This window comes from Pinus tabuliformis, chromosome 9 (assembly GCF_031772625.1).
Source record: "Pinus tabuliformis cultivar Carrire ecotype Pingquan chromosome 9, CPIR1, whole genome shotgun sequence".
Taxonomy (NCBI): domain Eukaryota; kingdom Viridiplantae; phylum Streptophyta; class Pinopsida; order Pinales; family Pinaceae; genus Pinus; species Pinus tabuliformis.
In genome coordinates, this window is record NC_142307.1 from 1,443,347,088 (window position 1) to 1,443,369,061 (window position 21,974).

At 38.8% G+C, this 21,974-nt stretch overlaps 1 protein-coding gene across 1 annotated transcript in view; it reads left to right on the forward strand.

Annotated features, from left to right (window-relative positions):
• LOC149153992 (endonuclease III homolog 1, chloroplastic-like) overlaps positions 1-17,744 on the forward strand; it is a 269,840-nt gene extending 252,096 nt beyond the window's left edge. Inside the window, exon 10 of the mRNA XM_089444001.1 lies at positions 17,631-17,744. Within this exon, the coding sequence (XP_089300127.1) occupies positions 17,631-17,744 (114 nt within the window). The remainder of the gene's footprint in view (positions 1-17,630) is intronic.
• The last annotated feature ends 4,230 nt before the right edge of the window (positions 17,745-21,974 follow it).

Here is a 21,974-nt window from a genome sequence, read left to right on the forward strand (position 1 = left end):
TGCAGCGATCAAAATAGTACATAGAAAATTAATCTAGGATGCTCTGGTCCCTTCTCAGTGAGACAATTTTGTTTGTCACTTAGAAGATCATATCAGCTTGTATCGACGAAGATGACTATTCCGAAATAGAAAGACATTCGAATCCGAAAAAGATATCAAGCCTTTTTTATCGACAAGCTTTGAGGACAAAGCTTTTTGAGGAAGAAGGCAATGTAACGAATAAAATATATATAAATAAATGTAAAATAATGTAAATGATAATAGGCATAAATAATTATTAGTTAATTAGTAATTAGGTTAAAGAGACATGACTCTTCATGAAGAGACACTTGCTTGGTATATAAGCAAGCCTCTCGTTCTCATTGTAAATCATTTTTATTCATATATTTAATATAATATTTATATTCTCAATGGATAACTTCATATTCCAAGTCTTCTGGAGTAATTAATTTATAGAACTTTGTTCGCTTCAGACCACATTCTCTTGTCATATGTCTTGAGGCTCCACTGTCAATTATCCATATGCCTTCTGTTAGTGTTAGTCTTTGAAGCCTTCCACCAGTGATCAAACATGCTCTTACAAAGTGATTTTAGGGTGTCAAAGTCAAATTTTGTCATTTCAGTGAATCTTCGAGTAAAATTTGATTACCAGGTCTTAGGTCTAGGATTTGTTTCCCAAAGTTTTCCAAGTGTCGATCCATGTCACCATTCGGCTGAGTATACCATCATTCAAAAAGTTGTCATCATCATTTCAGGTTCCAATGGGTCATTTTACACCTTGTTCGTGCTTCAGTTTTACTTGGGTAAGGCCCATTTCCCTCTCCTAGGGTTTTGAAGGTAACTTTTCTTGGATGGCCAAATGATCAACAAAACTTGTGTCCTGAGATTCATACACCTTCCCCTATCCCTAATATACCTTCTTAAACAATTCCCATCATTGATATCCCTCAAATTCGTCATTTTCCCACATACCATATCTTATTGCTACAATTTGACAATTTTCTAGGTTAGGCCTGTGTTTTGCCCTTTTGGACCCATTCCCCTCACTCAATATTTGAAATTCCACTTTCCCCTGCTTCCTAACATTCCTCCCTACTTCCCAAAATTTTCTCAATAATTTAGAAGCCCCTCATCCCGTCATTTCCCTTCATTTCTGCAGATCCCCTGTTCCACATATCGGGATAGGTTTTCTTCAAACTATGTTTCTAAGCAAGAAAAGATGAATTTGACAAAAGTGAGAGAGGTTTTTGTCCATCCTTGACCCAAGAAGAAAAACCTCTTTCAGTTTTTACACAGGTTTCATGGTTTGGGAGAAATGTCGAAAACATCATTGGCCTCAGGAGGATTGATGCACTTCTGGAGTGACCTTGGGAAAATCAAGATTTAACCTAGCTAGGATGACCAAATGACTTGCTTGATGAGTCAACTGATAACTAGACAAAGAGAGCTTTCCAAAGAGCTATCATGAGCTTAATTTGGAGTTGAGGAAGACCTTCAAAAGTTGACTGCAATAGCACTCTGCATTCAGGCAGCCTCATTCTACACATTTTGACCAGTCTTGGGAGATTTGACTTTTGATAGGGCAAATGAACTCCAAATTGAAAAATTCAAGATGTTCTAGAAAGTAGACTCGATAAGCTTTCCAACGAGCTATCACACGCCCAATTTGGACACCGGGAAGGCCTCCAAAAGTGGTCTGCACTTGGCGCTGCGCATCAAGAAGTTGGTGCTGCGATTGGGCAAGCGCTGCGCATCAGAGCCATTTCTCCTTCACTAAATTGCACTGGCGTTGCGCATTAGGAAGGCGTTGTGCATTGGGTTGGTTGCGCTGCGCATTGAACTGTCAAGCCTTTAAACCGTCAAAACTCATCCTCCATCACTTCTATTGCTGCATTTATCTCGTACCATGTAAGTATAATCACTTCTTGAGTTTAGATAGGATTTTCATGCATGACTTATTGTTTTTTGTGTCCTAAAATTCAAACCCTAGTTTGTCTCTCTACACTATTTTACACCACTGCAAACCATAATCCCTTGTTCCTTTTCCCAACTTCTTTTTCCCTAAATCTACCCCTTGATCCCATTTTCCCTAACCTATTTTCCCTAAGAAACTAATCCCTTTATGAAACCCTAATCCCCTCATACATCAAAACCCTAGGTCCTCTATCCATCCCTCTCACTCCCCTACCTCACCTCATCACTATTGTTCCTTTCACAAATCTCTTCATACTCATCTTTTTCCCCCATCTATTATCCACCATTCACCATATCATCACCACATCATCCCATAGAGACAAGCATGAAAAGAGACAGTGAGTATGATTATGAGGAGGACACCCTTAGTGATAGTTCTAAGGAAAGGAATTTGTAGCAGGTAGACAAAGGGAAAGGAAAGGTCCCAGGAGAAAAGCTTGATGATGATGTTGAGAGGGATTTTCAGCTTGAGGAGCATGATTCTGATGTGCCACCTCATCATATTCAAGTAATAGACCTAGATAGCCCTTCTTTTGGTCAAAGAATGCTTTTGAAAGAACAGGAAGCTTAAATTAACATGCTAGAGGACAAGATAGCTAGAGGAAGATATATTATCAATTACCTAGAGCAGGAGAATAAGCAGTTAGAGGGTAAACAAAGCCAAATGGAGTTAGAGATGCTAAAAATTCAAAGGCAAAGCAACAAAGAGCATCCGGTTCCCTTGACTCCTATTGAACAAGAAGTGGAGCATGATAGAGAAATATGGCTTGAAAGAGTTAACATTCACCTTGAGGGGCTTCTAAAGAAAGCAAATAGAGACAATAAGATGCTAAGGCATATGGCCCACCATTATTTGACCAGGAATAGGATATGCAACATGAGGATAAGCAACTTAAGGAAAGATTAAGGAGGGCCCTAAAACACAAAAAGAAGGAGGATAAGCTTAATATCTTGGTTGATGTTACATTGGCCCAACAAAGCAACCCATGAAGCAACTTTGAGCCAAAACTGGGCAAATTTTGAAACAATTTTGTCAATTTCAAATTTTTGAAGTATGCAACACAGGAAATTGTGGTATATGCGCAGCGCCAGCATTTGATTGGTGCATCCTTAGGAGAAATGGCTTATAGATCTAGATTCAGCATCAAGAGGACATTAATCCCTAAAAGTTACATCTCATTTGGAGCAAAACTAGGTCATCTAAAGGGCAAAAAACACTCAAAAATTGCCTTCTCTGCCACTTTTTGCACCCACAAGAAGCAGTCTTGGGAGAATTCATTTTTGAAGGGGCAAATGACCTCCAAATCAAGAAATTCAAGATGTTTCAGAAACTAGACAGACATAGATTTCCAACAAGCTATCTTGGGTCTGATTTGGTGGAGTATAAAACCTTCAAAAACTGGCTAGAAGCGGCGTTGTGCATACAAGAGATGGTGCTGCACATATAGCTGATTTTACCAATTTTGCCGAGAACTCCGAAATTTTTCCTAGTTTGACTACCAGTTGACTTTTTCTCTCATCCTTGGTAAATTTATGATTTTAAATGATGTAATGCAATGTAAATATGAATGTAAAATGATTTGAGGGGGTAGATACATCAGTTACAAGTGGTTTGGAAGTGAATGTATCAGTTTCCTTGGTTTTAGAGGCAAGCTGTTCCACTACCTATTTTCTTGTTCCTAATTTAGATGTGGTTGAAACAGTTCCTAATCCCTTGGATTCGACCCCTGATGGCTAGCCCAGGTGGTTTTCTTACCTATATTATGTACTTTCTTAGTCATTTGTAAAGGTTGGACTCTTTTGGAAGTGGTGCACATATTGTATACTTGTATCAGCAGATTGGCAAGTAATAAAGCTAGGTTTTGCAACTATTTTTGTGGGATTATTGCGATCTTTTGTAATGAGTTATTCTTATGTGCTATATGTTTCAAAACCTTTTCCATCCTTCTAAACTAAATGAATCAAGATAAATAGGCAAAATACATTGATAACAGTGCTTTGCCTTGGGAATGCATTTAGTTCTTAATGTTTTCAACAGTTTGAAGAGGATTCATGGTCTCCACATGCCCTCCTCAGCCCCTCAACAGTCTTAAGCCAACCATCTCACTCGATTACTAGTGCATAAACACTTATCTATCTTGTACCTAGCCTAAAATCTATTCTTATTTCAGTCATCTCCACTGAGATTGACAAGGAGAGAGCCCTCTCCCAACCTGGTAGGGCTAGCTACCAGGTTAAGCATGGTTTGTGGTTATCCTAGGATTGCCTCCCTTCAGCCTAAGGTCGATCTAGTCTCTAACACCTTCATCATCAAAAGTACCTGTGAGAGCGGAAAAGAATCCTTTATCCATGATTCCCTTAGATTACCTTGAGATGAACTTGATCACACAATCTTTGGTAGATATCAAGAGGCTTCCAATAGTCTTGATGCCTTGCTTCATATAGTTAGCAATTGTAGATAATTGTTTCAAGGAATGCTTTAGAGGAGTCTTCAAAGAGATGGCCAACGAGGTGATCTTCAAAGCGTCCTTCCTTAACCTTAGCTATGACACCATGTTGAGAAATTAATGTGGATATAAATTAGGGTTTTGATTCCTCTTTTCTTGATAGTTACTTGTGATTATGTGTTGGCCTTTAATTCTTTATTATTTCTTCTTTAATCAAGAAATTACCAATTCAAAAAATGTATGAAGATCACAAGAACAAAATACACAAGATATAGGCTCCCATCCAGGGCAAAACCCCTCTCTTAGGGGAAAATATAGTCAAACTTTTCTCTATAGAGAACCAAGTCAAAAAAGAGACATCTAAGACCCCAAAACAAGTCCAAGAATTTCCACCAAGCACCAAGTCAGCCCTCCAAAGTATCTCCTCCAAAAGAGTCAAGGTCTATCCAAGTCAACAAAGGTGAAAGTGTCTTTCTTCTGCACCTTTCAAGGTCTCGGCCTATGAATTCAATCCTGCAACTCTCGACCTGCAATTTCGGTCTGTAGAAACAAAAAAACCCTAGAAAATCTCACACATGTGAGCCAAATTCTGTCAAAAAGTAGTCCTTTTCTCCTTGCTTGGATTTTATTCCTTTCTTCTTGCCTTCGCTTGTCCTTTTCTTATGATTTTGGTGCAGATCGAACTTGCTTGTGAATTGATTCCAAATAGGTTGAAGTCTCTTCCTATTTATACCTTCTTCAAGGGTCAAATGGGCCTCTTCTAGGCCGACTTCACTGGCAGGGCCGACTTGGTGTTGGGAGTCCAAAAATGACACTTTAAAATCAAATTTAATATTTCTTTCTTGATACAATATTCCCGTAAGGGTCTTATACGTATAACAAGGACGATATTGACTCTAAACCCTAAAGCATGAAGAACATGCTTGACCTAATTGAGAAGAATAACATAGAGCATGAAACCAATGCTTTCAAAATTATATTTTCTCTTTTCTTTTTGTTTTTACAATAAATATATAATGATGTAAGTACAATAAAAATTATGAAGACCGAGCATAGTTACATTTCTCAACAAACAAGGGGCTCACGAATTTTCACAAGCTTTGTTGCTTTTGCTCAAAAGGTGTTGTCAAAATCTATCTTTGTGGTGCTTTTGTTCCATTTGCTCTGCGAGCCCACCGAGATTATTCCAATCATTACTGGAAAACATTTTATGCAAGTTTTGTTTTTATGAAGTGAAAGATTGCAATTGGAGGGTGTGAGTTGCAAATCTCATGATGGTAAGCCTAACAAGCTCCTTGCCCCTAGTGGTTTTCTACATTAGGCTCAATGAGTGGTTGTAGATGTATTATGTGATATACTTGGTATAACATACATTGTTCCTTACCCACTCTACTTTGCCTACATCCTCAAGCATGAGGTTTATGCAATGTGCAACACACTGGGTCCAAAATATGGTTCTATATTTGGACTCTATAATCTTTCAACAAGAACATGGTTTTAGGCATTATCTGTGATTACCAACACAACATTTTGCTCGTCCACTGTCCTAATGATCTCATCCAAAAGTTCAAACAAGTGGCATCTTTCACCCTATTAGATGCATCAATTGATTTCAATTACATGGTTCCTTGAAGGAAAGAGAAGGAAATCTATGATTGTGCAAATTTTTCCATTAGTTCGTCCATTTGAAATCATGGAACAACCTGTTTTGGTCCATGACTCTTTGAACTTAATCAAATATTCTCCAATGGACAAAACCTCTTTCTGCAAAAGAATTCCCTTCAAGTCATGCATACTAGGGCCTTTGAAGCCCTTTCCTACAGATGTAACTGAGTCCCACATAGCTTGGTAATAAGTTGAGTGGAGTCCCTAGCTGTGTGCCTATCTTTGGTGTCTCTATTGTTGCATTTGTGATCTTCTTGTTTTGGCACTTGTCTTGATGATGGAAAGAACACTAATATATTGATTAAGAACTAAAAGACATCACAAGAACTTGTCAAGTAAATAGAAATCATTTAAAGAACTATATTTTAAATACTGCCCTATATTTCTCAACATGGTATCAAAGCTTGGTTCATTTGCATAAGGGCAGAAAGGAGATCATAAGGACTTCAAGTCAAGCAAAGAAGTCTAGTCATCTAGGACCGAGCTCCTAGAAAAAGAAAATCCAAAATTTGGGCCCTCTAATAAGCCCTAATTACAGTGACTAGGCTGCAGACTTTTACCTGGACAGCGAAGTGTTGAAATATGTAACTAGGTTTGGTCTTCATAATGACACGTGTAATTATGATTTTATGTATTTAATGAAAGAGAGAAAAATAGTTTTATTATTGTAAGTCTTGAGGAATGGGTTTCATGCTCAAGAGAATTTCATAGGTCAAACACCCATTGAGTGCTTCTAGGTTTGTTATAAAGTCATTGAGTCATTGTCATGTATGAATGACCCATTTGGGCATGTTACATGTTGTAAGAAAAATTATTTGTGTCAAATTAGAGTCAAAAGACCCTCCAAGACCATGTCAAACATGCAAGCATCAAGTCGGCCTAAGGACACTTCAAGTCAGCCTAAAAGGAGCAATTCGACCCTATGTGAAGCCTATATAAAGAAGACCTCGACCTCATTTGAAGACACTTCACTCTCACACACAAGTTTGATGATAAGGACAAGAAGAAGTGCGAAGTAGAGGAAGACAAAGGAAGGAGGAAAAGTCGAGCTATTTTGGATTTGTTTTTGGGCTACTTCTCTCCACACGTGCGATGGAATTAGGGAACATATTGTTGCAGTGAAGCCGAGTTGCTGAAGTGAAGTTTGGTCACCAATAAGAGTTGTTCTGGAACTCGAGTTCTCTAGGAGATAGAATCCACCCAGGCGAAGAAGAGCAGTTGCAGTTGCAGTTTCTGGGCAAGTTGAAGTTGCAGTTGTAGAGTAGGTCGAAGTTGCTGGAAGGAGAAGTTATTCAAGGAGGAAGCATTGACTTGGTCTTGGAGAGGTTCTTGGTCAAGGGTCTAGGTCTTGGAATTTGTCAATTGAAGATTCTATAAGAAGAAGAATTCTGGTGGGTTTTCCTCTCAAGTTGGAGAGGTTTGGCCTTGGCTGATCGCCTACATCTTGTGTCCTTTGTCTCATTGTTCTTTATGGTTTGGTAGTTGTTTGATGAAGAGAAACACTAATAAGTAACAAGTAAAGAAGAATCTAATTAAGAAAAGTAAAAATACATCACAAGCAGTTACTATTGTAAGAGAAATCACCTACTTTTGCTACCCCTAGATTAGGAGGATAGAAGCACTTTTTTGGAAGGCCGAAAGGCTAAGGAGATAGCTCACTCAAGGTTGAGTTTCTTGAGAAAAGGATCAAATCCCTAGGCATAATTCCCATGATCTGAAATCATCATTAAAGAAGTTTGAATTTTGGTAACTTTTTTAGAGATCCAAAAATTTCAGAGGTCTGTGCATAATTATGAACTATTAAATCAAGGAATGAATTGTCTTGATAGCCAACATGAGAATCACTTGTTAAGAAGCCAGGTTTGAGGCATTGGAGACCTAATTAAAAGGCCTATTTAGAAACTACAGTCACCTTAAAAGGATCTGAGAATCTTGTGTAGAAGGAAGATGCCCTTAGAAGCCAACAAAGGGAGTTGTCTTCAAGATCTGATTTGTGCAATAAATCCAAATCTTAACAGTAAAAATCATCTTCATAAGTCTTTGTGTATTGTGTGAGCCAATAAAGAATTTATTTGAAGAAGAGACCTTGAAGGCGTTATCTCTATGGTCTGAATTTACAAGATCCATGTTAGAAGAAGCTCCAATTTTCATCTAGTTGTGGATCATTGAAGAGCATCACGTCAATATTCTCTATAGTAGTATAATGAAAGTTATAAAAGGAAGCAGACCTATACTCATATATATATATATGAAGTCCAATAGTGATCTGGAAGCCGACTTGTGGAGGATTTCTTAGTGATTGCCTATATCAGTTATAGCAACTCTTTTGCGTCACAAGGTTGTGAACATACTTCTATACAGGGAATCATGATATAACAAGCCTTATCCAAGAAATCTATATTCAGTGGTTGATGTGAACCTACTCAAAGGGTCACACTGAAGTTTATATATCAGTTGTTGACAAGGTCTATATTAGTGCTTGAAGAAGCCCTAATCAAAGGACAAAATATCTATGAAGAAATATGCTAGAAGGTTGTCTTATGATACAGAAGCTACAATTGACGTTGTTCTTGAGAAGGTCATGATATTGATGAAGACCATAGTACTTGTGTAAGCATCTTATGATCTTAGCATTGTTGAAAGTCTTCACTCTTGTAAACAGGATGAAAATCATGGCACACAAAAGAAGGCCTTGTTACTGGTCAAATTAGAAGGGATCCTAGGAGGGGATCCTATAAGACAACTACTAGGTCAAGGGCAGCAATGGAGCAATAGCCCACTATCACCTAAGCTAAAGCTCCCTTCTCTTTACGGACTTTCACTGATGGGAGGAGACCCGGTATAGTAAGGATCACGATAATGAATGTATCAATGATAGGATGAAAGGTGATCATAAAGGCCTATTCACAAGAGAGGCTCAAATATATGGCTTGCTTGCTTGGAAAGCAAGGTGAAAAGCTCTCTAGGAAGGGCTAGGAGGATTTCAAGGGCTAGGGTTTGAAGATATGACTCACAAAGGAGATTCCTAGACCTGATAATCCTTGTGGAAACTTGGTTTCTAAGTGGTCTTTGAAGGATTAGCTTTGATAAGTAGGACCACACGAGACCAAGTGGAGCCAAAATTAGTTCAAGGAATGGAATTGATCAATCAAGGGTATGCTTGACCTATTGAGGATGAGAAAGGGATCAAAGGAGAAATTTTCTTTGAACTTGATGCAACGATCCCAATGAGGTCACTAGCCAAAGGAAACCAAAGGCAAGAATCGATCTCGGAGCTAGGGCTTGAAATATCTCAAGATCCCACTATTAGAATTTCATGAAATTTGGAGGGCACCTAGGAGACACACTAGCGAAGTAGTAGGCAAGAGATCAAATTTTTTTGATGGGTGAAACGTGAGAAAATCGATGCCCTATGTGACCTATGGGCGCTAGGACTAGAAAAGAGATGAAGGTAAGAGAGATTAGCTTTTAATGTGATCACCTATGGAAGGATCAATGCCTAATCCTTTGGGAGAGATGGAGTCAAGGAAGAATTTATAGCTTGAAATAGATTCATCTAGTCAAGCAGACCTTTAAATAACTTTGCATGGCATTAGAGCATGTTAGAAGCAGCTTCAAGGTCTTTACACTTCGATTTTGCAATATTTGATGACTTATCAAGATAAATTTGACACAAATTATCTCTAGGAACATTCACTCATTCATACATGGCCCATGACATGATGCAACGCTATAAAAGATCAAATTTCCACAATTTCGCATAAGAAAAGCAATAAATTTCAGCCTAGTATAGCGAAAATCCCAGCAACATGCATGTGACAAAAGTAAATAACAAGAATAACATTAAAAGAGCACTTACATGTAAGAAAAGAGTATATCCAATCATCAAGATATGCCAATAGAGAAGCTCCAAGAGAAAATGAAAGAGATCCAAACATCAAAATTCATCCATTCATCCAAACTAGTCCTCCAAAAGTGATAGTGAAATTCTCACAAGAGGAGATAACCCAATCCAAGTGATGATGATCAAAATGAATCATCTCACTTCTATTTATACTCTTTACTGAATTTGATTTAGGTAATTTGGCCTAATTGAGCCCCTAAAATAAAATAATGTGCATAATAACAATACTTTTGGTGACAAGACTACCAAATAGCTCAATGATACATGAATAAGTTTTTCAAGAGGGTCGAATGATCAACAGAGTGAGTCATTGGGCCTTTGAGGAGGCCTAATGAAGTCCAGAGGGTGCCATGATATAGAAATAAACTCCCAACATAGTGGACAAGGGGTTAACCCCCTGTTTTCCAAGAAAGAAGTTGTGGTGCTGCCAAGTGGGTGTGGAGGCACAAGGGAAACCTCATGGGTCTCCAAATGGATCGAATATGCCTGTAGACCATCTGTAAGTTCTAGGATGATGACATAAGCCCTCCCTATGTAGTGAGGGACAATCCTCTGGATCTTGGAACATCTGCCAAGTGTATGGTGCATTTGTGGAGTTGGTTGGGCATGGTGGACCAGGTGCATCATCCTCATCCAAAATGGTGAAACACGAGCAATCAATGAGCATTGTTGGGGATCCATGAAGTAATATGTGCTATGGTGGAGGCCCATGGCTCTCAACGCCCACCCTACAAGTGCCAATGTGACCCTCTAGAGGGCTAGGACTCCATATAGGGAGACCAAGCCCCAAATGGAGATCCACCTACAATCCTGCATAAGATCCAATGTGTCCCCTTGCCCTCCAATACCACAAATCATTTGACTAATCATGTAAAAAAGCCTACAAGTCATGGAATCAATGGGGCACTTCTTGGTGGCATGCCCTTCCATAGTGGGCTTTGGTATGTACAAGTGTCTCCAAGCTCAATAAGGGGTTAGCTAAGGACCCTATTAGGTGGTTTCAACCTCTAGAGGGGGTGACATGTCCATGGTACATCCCTCAAATGGTAGGTGGCAAACTATGAAACCGGATTCGTCCTCCTCCCTCCTCATGTCTTGAATCCCACAAATCAAACACGATTCTCTAGGACACATGTTTGATTCTTATGTCTAGCATGTACTAGAGCGTGTCCAACGTGTCCTGGAGTGTGTCCTAGAGTACACCCATCTATCATTGTTGAATATTGCAAATACACGGTTTGCCTCTTCACTCATCATGTTAAAAAGGTTAAGGGAGCTTAAACCTCTTTTGGGGCCATGGTTATTTCAGAGTTTTGGTCTTTTTGGAGAAAGACAGATCAAGCAGCCTCAAAAAGAGTGAAGGACACAATGTTAGATGATGCTTGGTGGGAGAGGGTAGATCTCACTATTAAGATCATGGACCCTATCATTACTTTGCTACAATTTGCAGATACAGACCAACCCATCCTAGGAGAGGTTTATGAGGGATGGGATTCCATGATTGAGTCTGTGAGGACCATTATTTTACAGAGTGAGTGCCCTGAGTATGAGACATCATCAGAGGCCTTCTTCACCACCATACAGGATATTCTTGTCAGCAGATGGGACAAGAATTGCACACCTTTGCATTGTTTGGCTCACTCATTGAACCCAAAATACTACAACCATGAGTGGCTGAATGGTGGACCTTCCCGCAGATTCCCTCCTCACATGGATGGTGAAATTTCACAGGGGAGGAAGGATGCATTGAGGCGGATTTTTCAGGATAGAGCATCCCTTGATGAGGTGGAGGATGCCTTTGTAGAGTTTTCCATTGGCACTGGGTGATTTGCAAGCTATGATGTGATTAGAGACAGGGGGGCTAAGAAGCCCTATTCTTGGTGGGAAACTCATGGGGCAACAAGCCCTCCTCTATAGCAGTTAGCCATGAGGCTCCTCTCTCAGGTGACTTCATCCTCTTGTTGTGAGAGGAATTGGAGCACATATGGGAATTTTGATTTGGATGACTTAATGAGAAAACTACAGTTTCTTGTCTTTCTCGTATTCGAACATTGATGAATTTGTCACAATTGTATGTATATGCATAATGTTACTTTGTAAAACTTACAAAGTTTAAATTTACAATGTAGAATCTAGATCTATGTTGGAATTTGTATCATGAATGAGAATTTGTGTAAGAAATATCTATTTAGTATTAATTTATAATATATATATATATATATATATATAACATGTCCTGTTCTAAGGGGTCAACGTGCTCGTGTCGGACACTCGAATTTTTGTGTCCTCTGTGTCCCATGTCCCCATGTCAGGTGGAAAATGATATAATAATGGAGCGGAGTGCGGATCTAGGGAAATCATCCAAACCACATGCCATGGTTCATGGGTAGCTACAATAAGGGAAGGCCACACCTGGGTATGTAAGTGTAGGAGGGAGCAAATCGTGGTACATGAGTTACCTCGACCTTTGTTTTTCCACCCTTCTTCATATGCCTTTTGCCCTTTATTGATTTTCTTCATAACTGCTCAGGGCTTTAGGGGATGAGAGCATGATGTGTAATATGTAGTAGTGGATACCTCCTTAAGGCGGGGCAATTCGTCGTCCACCAAGGGTTGGGACAATCATGGGTTCCTTAATGATGGAGGGGGCTCATATAGGGCCCATAGGAACTAGGGTGATGGCCATGGATAAGGGGTAGAGCTCATGTTTGGCTTTTTCCCACATGCTAAATTTGTATGTCCCGACCATCTTTTGCATTTTGTGGTACATTTCCTATTGAGAGTGGTCAAATTATGCTTTTTCTTTTCTTTTTAGCTGCATCAACCTCTGGGGCATCGTTCCAGGCCCGACCCAAGGTGTGGACAAGGGGAGGGGGAAGCTAACCCTATGTGGATCCAGATGGGAAAATAGATGAATGGGGCTAAAATGAGGGAAGCGGAGTGATGTAGGTGGTGTCAGGAAGTGGGACCACGCAACCAAAATTGGGATTTCCCATGTAGTGCCAACCCAAAATCCAAATGGTCAATAAAGGAGATCCCATGGGACTAGGATACAAGGGTAACCATGAAATCAGGCAATGGAGACAAGAATACAAGCCTAACCCACTCTTTCTGTCGAATCCCCCCACCAATCCATGCCCAAAAGTGCCCATGACAAGTAAGGAAAAGTACTCAGCTATACCAATGAAAAGTCATACCTTTGGGGTCAAAGGCCCACCTTCAAACATACATTCATGACAAGTGGTCGAGGGACAACATGGCTGGCTCAAATGGCAGAGACAATGGCACATTGAGCTATCTGGCGGCTCCAAGGGGCTACTGGCTACCGATTGAGGACCATCTAGAAGAAATATTGTATCCTATATACACTACCCACAAGTTGTGGGTAACATGTCTTGAGTCTTATTGTGCTCTAAGGTTTGTGTCTTGAGTCAAATTCAAATCATGATATAATAGACCCTTCTTGGGCTTTATATGTCAAGAAAGAAAATTTATTTTATTGTAAATAGGTCTTATAAATGTCCTACACCAAGTCGGCTTAAAAGGACAACCTCAAACTACTATTTATACAAGTGTATTTGGCCTAGTGAGAGAACATACATTCATGATTCGATTTGCAAAAAGAAGACAAGATGAAGTGCGAAGTATATGGAGTATCCATCTTATTACAAAAAGAAAAAAAATCAAGCGAAGGAGATTAGAAGCCTAACAAAGATCTATCTTGTAACACACATGTGTGTACTGAGATATTATAGGGCCAAAATAGTGCAGGACTGTTGCAGAAGCAAGAAGAGAGGGCCGAGACCCTAGTTGATTTGGTGGAAGTCTGATTTGTTCATGGAGGTTGACTTGGTGGGAGAGATAGTGGTCTTGGTCAAAGAGGTCTTGGTTTGTCTTGGTTTCCCTAGCTGTGCGCCTAACTTTGTTGTCTCTATTGTTGCATTTGTGATCTTCTTGTTTTAGCACTTGTCTTAATGATCGAAAGAACACTAATATATTGAAGAACTAAAAGACATCACAAGAAATTGTCAAGTAAAGAGAAATAATTTAAAGAATTCTAATTTAAATACTGCCCTAGATTTCTCAACACTAATGTCATTGGAATATTCAAGAACTGTCGACGATTCTCTGGAAACAGTGCCAATTTGTTAGCACAAAAATCTGTTGTGTAGAAGAATGAATGCTTTTGTAATCTGCGGTGAGAAATCAATGCAACATATAGGAAAACTTGCCCAATGTGTCACCAATAAATCTCCTCCCTTTTTGGGTTGGTGTTTTCCAACCTCAGGGGGGTGCCCCTAGATTAAATGCGCTGAAATTACCCTGTAGATCTGTGTAAAAAACATGAAAAAATAGTACAAGATAATTCTTTGGCATGCAATCAAGCAACCAGAGAGATTATGAGAACGATTTGAAATTTAATGGTGGAAATTTTCTCTTGCATTAGCGTTAAAATGGTAAAGAAAAGAAGGGAAAAATGTGCTCTAAGTGATGAGTAGTACCAAAATGAAGGCCTCTATAAATTTCTAAATCATTCTCAAAGAAACCATGAAGTACCAACAAGTTTTAAGATCCGGAGAAAATAGCATAATTAAACTTTATTTTGCAGTAGCTAAAAGGTTGTTTGCACCATAGAGACAGACACAGAACTGGTCCAAGGATATACCCTGCGGAAAGTGTAGAAGCTAGAATTGAACAGGAGATATTGAGAGAGTGATATGCTACTACTACTAAAAAGAAAATTTCAAGCCTCATACCTTCACGCCCTCCTCGTTTTATCAATTCCTCTAATGCACATTAGCTATGCATGAGGTCTCTCTGAACATGGTTCGGGTTCGAGTTCAAGTTTGGCAACGGTTAAATTCGATTTGGGTTTGAATTTTCAGATGAAATATGGCCTTACTTTTGCCCATATATATATATATATATATATATATAAACTTATTTTTTTTTTCTATATGGTTCATGGACCCCAGAGATTGGTGACCGCAACGGCCACAAAATATTTATACCAGGCAAATCAACTCGAAGGGATCACTTCCTGTCGGCTCAACCACAGAGCCTGACCCCAAGAGTGTCAAGAGAATTGAACCTGTGACCTTTTAATAGCAAAGGTGCTTTTAACAACAGGGACTCAACCAATTGAGCTAACCCTTGGGGCTATTGTTAACTTATTATTATTATCTGATATTTATTATAATATAAAGTGTATATATATAGAATAATAATAAAATAATAAAAAATATATATAATAATAAATAATGTATAGTATAAATAAATAAATAAACCCTTGAAAAACCAATAACCACCTATAATTGTGGACAGTAGTTTGTGAGCAGGCAGTCATTAGTTGTGATATTGTGGCCATTGCTAGCATTAAATCGCAATCATCGTTAGAAACCCACAAGTAGGAATGCACAATCACCTTGTGCAACAAATTGACAGTGCCATAATACAGAGATGAGGCCCAATGGTTAAAACTGGTTTGGTCGGTGGTATAGAAAAGACATGCAGAACTCATAAAGGCACGTGGAAAACTTTGGTTAAAACCCACAACAACACATTGAAGCAGCTCGTGATGGAAAAACTCGTTAAACCCTTCATTGACCCAGAAAAATCTTGATATTTTCTTTGGGGTTTGCCGAATTTCGAACTTCAACCTAAAAGTTCAATGAACCCTGTGACTTAGCTCTAATCCATGCACGTTAGTGAGTGACGTGAGATGAACTAGTCTTGAACTCCATTTTAAGTGAAGGTACACCTAGTCTGTGTAAAGATGAGCCTTGTTGACTTGAGGAAAGACTAGAGTGGAGTGTCCAAGCACTTGATTCCAAGTGGAGGTTTGTTGAGTAGACATGAGATGAAGTGAAGCCATTAGTTTAATTTGAATGGAGTCCCTCCCCCATACGCTTAGCTTAGTAAAATGCTCTTTAGTTCTCATGGAGTTTGAACTAGTCAAGCACTTAGTCCAAAGAGATGCGCATTGTCAACTCAATGGAGTGGAGACTGGAGTGTAATATCCATGTGCATTAGTCCTCTTGGTGTCCTTTCCCCTTGCTCTTTGATCCTCTTGAGATGTGCTTTAGTTAAACTAAGGATAGACTGAGCTGAAGTGGCCATGCGCCTTGTCTAAGTGGAAATTCTCTAAGTTTGACTGATAATAAATTAATGTGAAGTGTCAGTTCAATCGACTAGCCAAGGCTTCCTAGTTAATTGATCAATGCTCAAGTGATTTTCTAGTTAAATGATGCATGCGTCCAGTTAACTTAGCCATGTGCCACCTCACTTCTCGATCCATGCATGTGACCTAGTAGTCTTCAATTAAGCCAGGCATCAAGGACACGCCCAGTATTATGCATGCGCACTAGTTCTTCATGCATGCATCCAGATCTTGCCATTGTTCATCTTAGAAGCTACCATGTGTCAGTTTGCGTGAATGCCACATGTCACCACCAGAAGCTGCCACATATGGACATTGGAGATTGCCATGTGTCACTCTGCTTGGCTGACTGCTAAAACTAGAAATTGTCCACATGTCGATGAAATTATGCTCATTGGACTCTATTTTCTCCGAGGAGTCCAAATATTTAGAGTTAGAATTGATATGCAAGCCTCTGAACTGGAACTGCTAAAACTAGTATCATGCATGTCATCTGGAAAAGGCTCGTCGGACTCGAGCTGGTAAGGATCTCAAATATGTAGTCATCAGTGCCATGTGAACCTTTGAAATCTGCCTCAACTGTGGGAGAATTACTAAAAATAACAATCCTCTCCAAAACTGATGGAAGACCTGTGCAATGTCTCCAACTCTGAACTGGGATCATATCACTGAACCATCTTACATCTGAACTCTGTGGGCACCACCTATGGCCTCTGCAAAACTTTCTCTGGAAATAACTTCGAACACCAGTGTGATGAAGTATGTTGGCATTTAACCCAAATTGCAAAAGGGGCAAATATGTGGATTAACAGGAAGTCATTAAATTTTACGACTTACTGTCCATTAGAATATCAAAAATTTCATTAAAATAGCTATATTGCAAGCACATATGAATGATTCCTTGGATGTTATGCATATTTATTCCAACTGAATGCTGTTTGGAGATAATTATTAGATAACCAAACTGAAATTGGAACTGTATCTACTAGAAATAGTGTATCTTGAATTGGGTGATTCCAATTCTTAATCAGAATTGAAGAACCCAAACAGATGATCAGAACCTGATTAAAGGGGAGTTGTTTAGGGTATACAGAACCTTCAGTCACACAACCAAACTACATTGAGGGCTTGAAAGGCTTTATGTTGGTATTGTGTTTATTTGGATATGTGTTAATTGCAGGACTGTCAAGCAACCATAATAGCTTAGGTGTATTGAATTGGCAAGTTCAAAAGAAGCATTTGAAACTAAGCATCTGGGTACATGAGTGCATAGTTTGTTGGGCAATATAGATATGTAACAAATGTGAGGTTGTAAACAAGTATTTGGTTGATAGGACATAAAGAGGAAATATTTAAGGTCCTTCTGGGATTAATGCATTTTTATAAGTTTGTTCTTGATCGTCATATCTGCACCAAAGATTTAGTCTGTATCTCCATCTATCTGTCAGAATGAAAGAATTTTGCTTATTTTCTGGTGCAGGTTGGATTTGGTCAAACAGTATGTACTCCTGTCAGGCCTCGATGTGGAGAATGCCTTGTAAGTAGTTTTTGTCCAGCTGCTTTCAAGGAAACCGCAAGCCTAAGCATTGGCTAAAAGGCAAAGTGCTTGCTGTTAAGATGTTTGTGGCCGAGCTAAAAATAACAAAGCTAGGACCATTCTCATTTTGATTTGAATAGGTCTGAAATTATGGATGTAATGGACGTCCCCTATGCAGTCTTTTGTCAGGGAATGTTTTGTGGCAATGAAATCAGTGACCTGCTAATCGTATTATCATCATCATCTTATTTTATTTAATCTTATTTAGTCCAAAACTCTGGAAAAATTTTAGGCAATAATAAGCCAAGTCAAAGGGATACTAACTGAATCAATTATGGTTCTACTCGCCCCAACCCAATATCAGCCATGCATTATAGATCCACCTCCCTATTATGTATTAGTCGTTGTGGGTTTCAGGATTATAGATAGTGACTGGTATCTCAATCGTGGATTAACAATTGTATTTATTTATATGCAAAGATTGCTTGTCTTTATATGCTCTGAGGTATAGTGGCATGCTATTCTACAGGCTGGTGGATTCAATGATATTCAACACAATTAAGTTTTTGGTATGTGGTATGCAATGCTTAGCAATGACCTTTGATTTAACTTGTTCACTTAATATCGAGTTTAGCGGCTGATTCGTTTGATCTTTCAGATGGAGGTTTTCTGCTCTTAAGAGTCCACATACTACTGCAAAAAACTGATACATTCAAATTGCAACAAGTACTAGATTTCTAAAAAATCATACAAATTTACATGGTAACATGGAGAACGAGTGGCATGCCTTCCTATTTCTACTTCCTAGAGGAAATTTCGCAGTATTGTGATTGTTTCCCTTATTAACATTTACAATGAGTAATAAGCAACTAAGAAATACTCAAATTCAGTGTTTCATGAAGTGGGAATGAAGCAGGTGTGATTTTGGGAAACAAAACGTTGGAAGCATCATATTCCAAAAATCCTCGGATATCATTGCATTTATATTCAAAAATACATCCAGAATGCCAAATTAGTTGCAGAATATATGAAAGTATGCATAATTGTATATAAATCAAGATAGAAATTGCATCCATAATACATTAATGATTAATTATTTGAGCGTCAACCATCTAGAATCTAGATTCTATCAACTACAAACAAGCATAAAAATGTTTAAGTCATATAATAGAAAGTAGACCATTAACATATGGAATGGAATAGGTTATCTAGCAATTGTGAATAATAACATGACCAAATAGTTATGTTTACAAAACAGGCCATCTACACACCAAAATATGAAGACCAAAAGGTCCAAAACAATAAATTGAGCTAGCCGCTAAACACCTCTATACGAAACAATAAATTGAGCTAGCCGCTAAACACCTCTATACGAAACAATAAATTGAGCTAGCCGCTAAACACCTCTATACGAAACAATAAATTGAGCTAGCCACTAAACACCTCTATACGAAACAATAAATTGAGCTAGCCGCTAAACACCTCTATACGAAAGAAGTGTTCACCAATTGTGAAAGCACCCATGTTTCCAAATATTGTAACTATAGTGTAGCACCATCATGCATGTTCCACCACTTCTTGACAAACAATGTTCCACCATCACTTATATTGGATCCTCATCACTAGTATCGCCCGTCATTCTTCTCCTCTTGTCTAGCTTTTGTCCTTGCCTCAATTCTTTAGGGGCATGATTTTTGGGTAGTTGCAAGAATGATTCCCCAGTTACACAAGTTAAAAGAAAGAAATTTTAAATTTTAAATTAAAAGAACTAAAATTTAATTTAATTTTCAAAGAGATGTGTCTCTTAGGTACCCTAAAATCACTCTAAAAAGGCACTTGAACTTCTCATTTTCTCACTCACTCATCACTCACATATTTCTCTCTCTCACATGTGGGAAGTAATCTAAGGAAGAGACCGAAGTTTGTAAGAAGTTGATTTTTTTAAGTGTAATAACTTAATGATGTTATCGGGTGTGCTAAAGTAATATCATATATCATTGGAAGTAATTATCCAATGGAGAAAATTGTGCTTGTTTAATTAGCACTAGAAAATGAACATGGCATTAGAGCATAAACTATGGTGGGCAGTGTTAAATTTTTGGGGTTACAATCTTTATCTACAACATATTTACTTTTACTCCTAACTAAATTTATGCAAATAATTGCATAAATTATGGTGTGCAGTACTTTTCCAAAACAACTAATTTGGTGGGTTTTTACCACTCAGAAATACCTTCTGAGCTACCCAAATTTCAACACCTCCCAAGATCGAGCATAAACTCAGCAAGAGTGAATTTTGTTCGAGAGTGAAAAATTGTACAAACATCTAGAACCATGCCAAATGACCAGAAGAGCTTCTAGGTCAGAGTAGCAAGCATTTACCACACTCAACACTGCGGAGGTTGAGTGTATTGCAATTAGTATGGCAAGTTGTGAAACAATGTGGCTTCTCTGGTCTGATTGTAAAACTCAGCTCCTAAAAAATAGAAATAGATGAATCCAACATATCTTTAAGTTGAGTAACTCGTCCTCAAATAATTTGGAACTCGACCCCTGAAAGACGAATGAAGTGCCTAGAATTTGGCCTCCTACAATAAGCAACCCAACCCTCCAAAGGTAATACGTCCTCTTAAGATATCATGTCATTAATTGAACTGCAAAGCACTCAACCTTAACTGGATATGAGTCGCAATACTCCAGATATGAATGATTTAACCTTCAAACAATAAACTTGGACCTCTAAAACAATAATGGAACTCAACCTCCAAATGATGAATATAATGCTCAGAAATAAGCCTCTCAAAATAAGTAACTTAGCCTTCCAAAGATAATCTTGTCCCTTGAATATGATGCAATGAATCAATCCTCAAAGTCTATAGAACCCGACCTCCTGATAGAGATGACTCGACCTCAATGTTGGAGTAATCTCAACCACCAAATAAGAGTTGCTTCTCGACTTTTAATGAGAAGAGGCTCTTAGCCTCCTATTGTAGATGCTCTTGACCCTCCAAAGGTGATGCTCTTAGCCTATAAAAAGGAAGGCTCTTGACCTCCCAATACAAATGGACTTAGCTTGTCAAACTGGATTGAACTTAGCCACTAAAGATATCGAATTTGGCCTTAATAATGCTTGGAACTCGTCACCCTTGGGAAGATGATTCTCGGTTTGATAAATAGATTTCAACCTCTATTATGGGAGAAATTTAGCCCCCAAGTAAGAAATTTGTTGAGTTTTGTAGATGTTCTATGCTAAGAGCAATTTCACTTTTCTCACAGCAATCATACAAGTAGATAAGCAAAATGCAGATAGAACATATAAGCAGATCTTACAGAAGACAAATCAGAAACAAGAAAAATGTATGTGTTCGTTTCGGCGGTCAACAGGATGCTTCAAGCAGCAAAGTCTCCTTTGGTCAGCCAGCCCAGCATGTGTCACAACAACCCTCCAACCAGAAGATGAGTCAACCCAAGTCAGTTCAGCTTGTTTGGACCAAGCGTTGACCAAAGTCAACGCTGGTCAAACTTCTGCGAAACCCTAGCAGCAGAAACATCCTCTTCGTCCTTCCCACGTGTGGCTGAAATTCGTCCTCCAGGTAGCTCGTACTTTTAGGATGAGAGAGGAAGATGTGAGTTGTGTTGTGTTCAAATTCTCTCCAACGTTTCCTATATATATATCCATCAATGAGGGTGTGTGACACATCTGTTGGGCATGTGAGCCTACATTACAAAACTGGCTGACCTTGCACATATAATTTATTAAGAATAATAAATTCAAAATATAAGTTCTGCTCATCGGATTAAGACTATTTTTATATGGATTTTACACCTCTCAGAAAAAGGAATCCAACAAAAATATTAGCCTCTTAATCTGAGCATCAGAACATGGATTTTGGACCTAGTTGTCCAATTTTAACACTCCCTCTCAACTAGGGAGAACTCCATCTATTAGTGCAATTAACATCGTGAGTCATCCCGCCGAAACTTGCTTTGCTGGCTTCTTTATTTCAGAACAGAAGTGGGTCAGTCACAAAGACATCATTCCCCGACTGACATAATCAGTCCAGAGGTCCCAGACCTCACAAATCTTGATCCCAGATCAAGTGGTTGGACCATGCCATCCTAGATAGAGAGTACGGCAATCTCTGATGCGTCCATCAGTCTTTTCTAATAGTCTCTAGCTTTTCCACACCTCATTGGCCAAATGAGAGGTACTTCCCATGAGCCCTGAACTCAATGGGTAGGATGCATACGGGGCACAGATTAAATGAGTGGCGAACCAGCTCAATA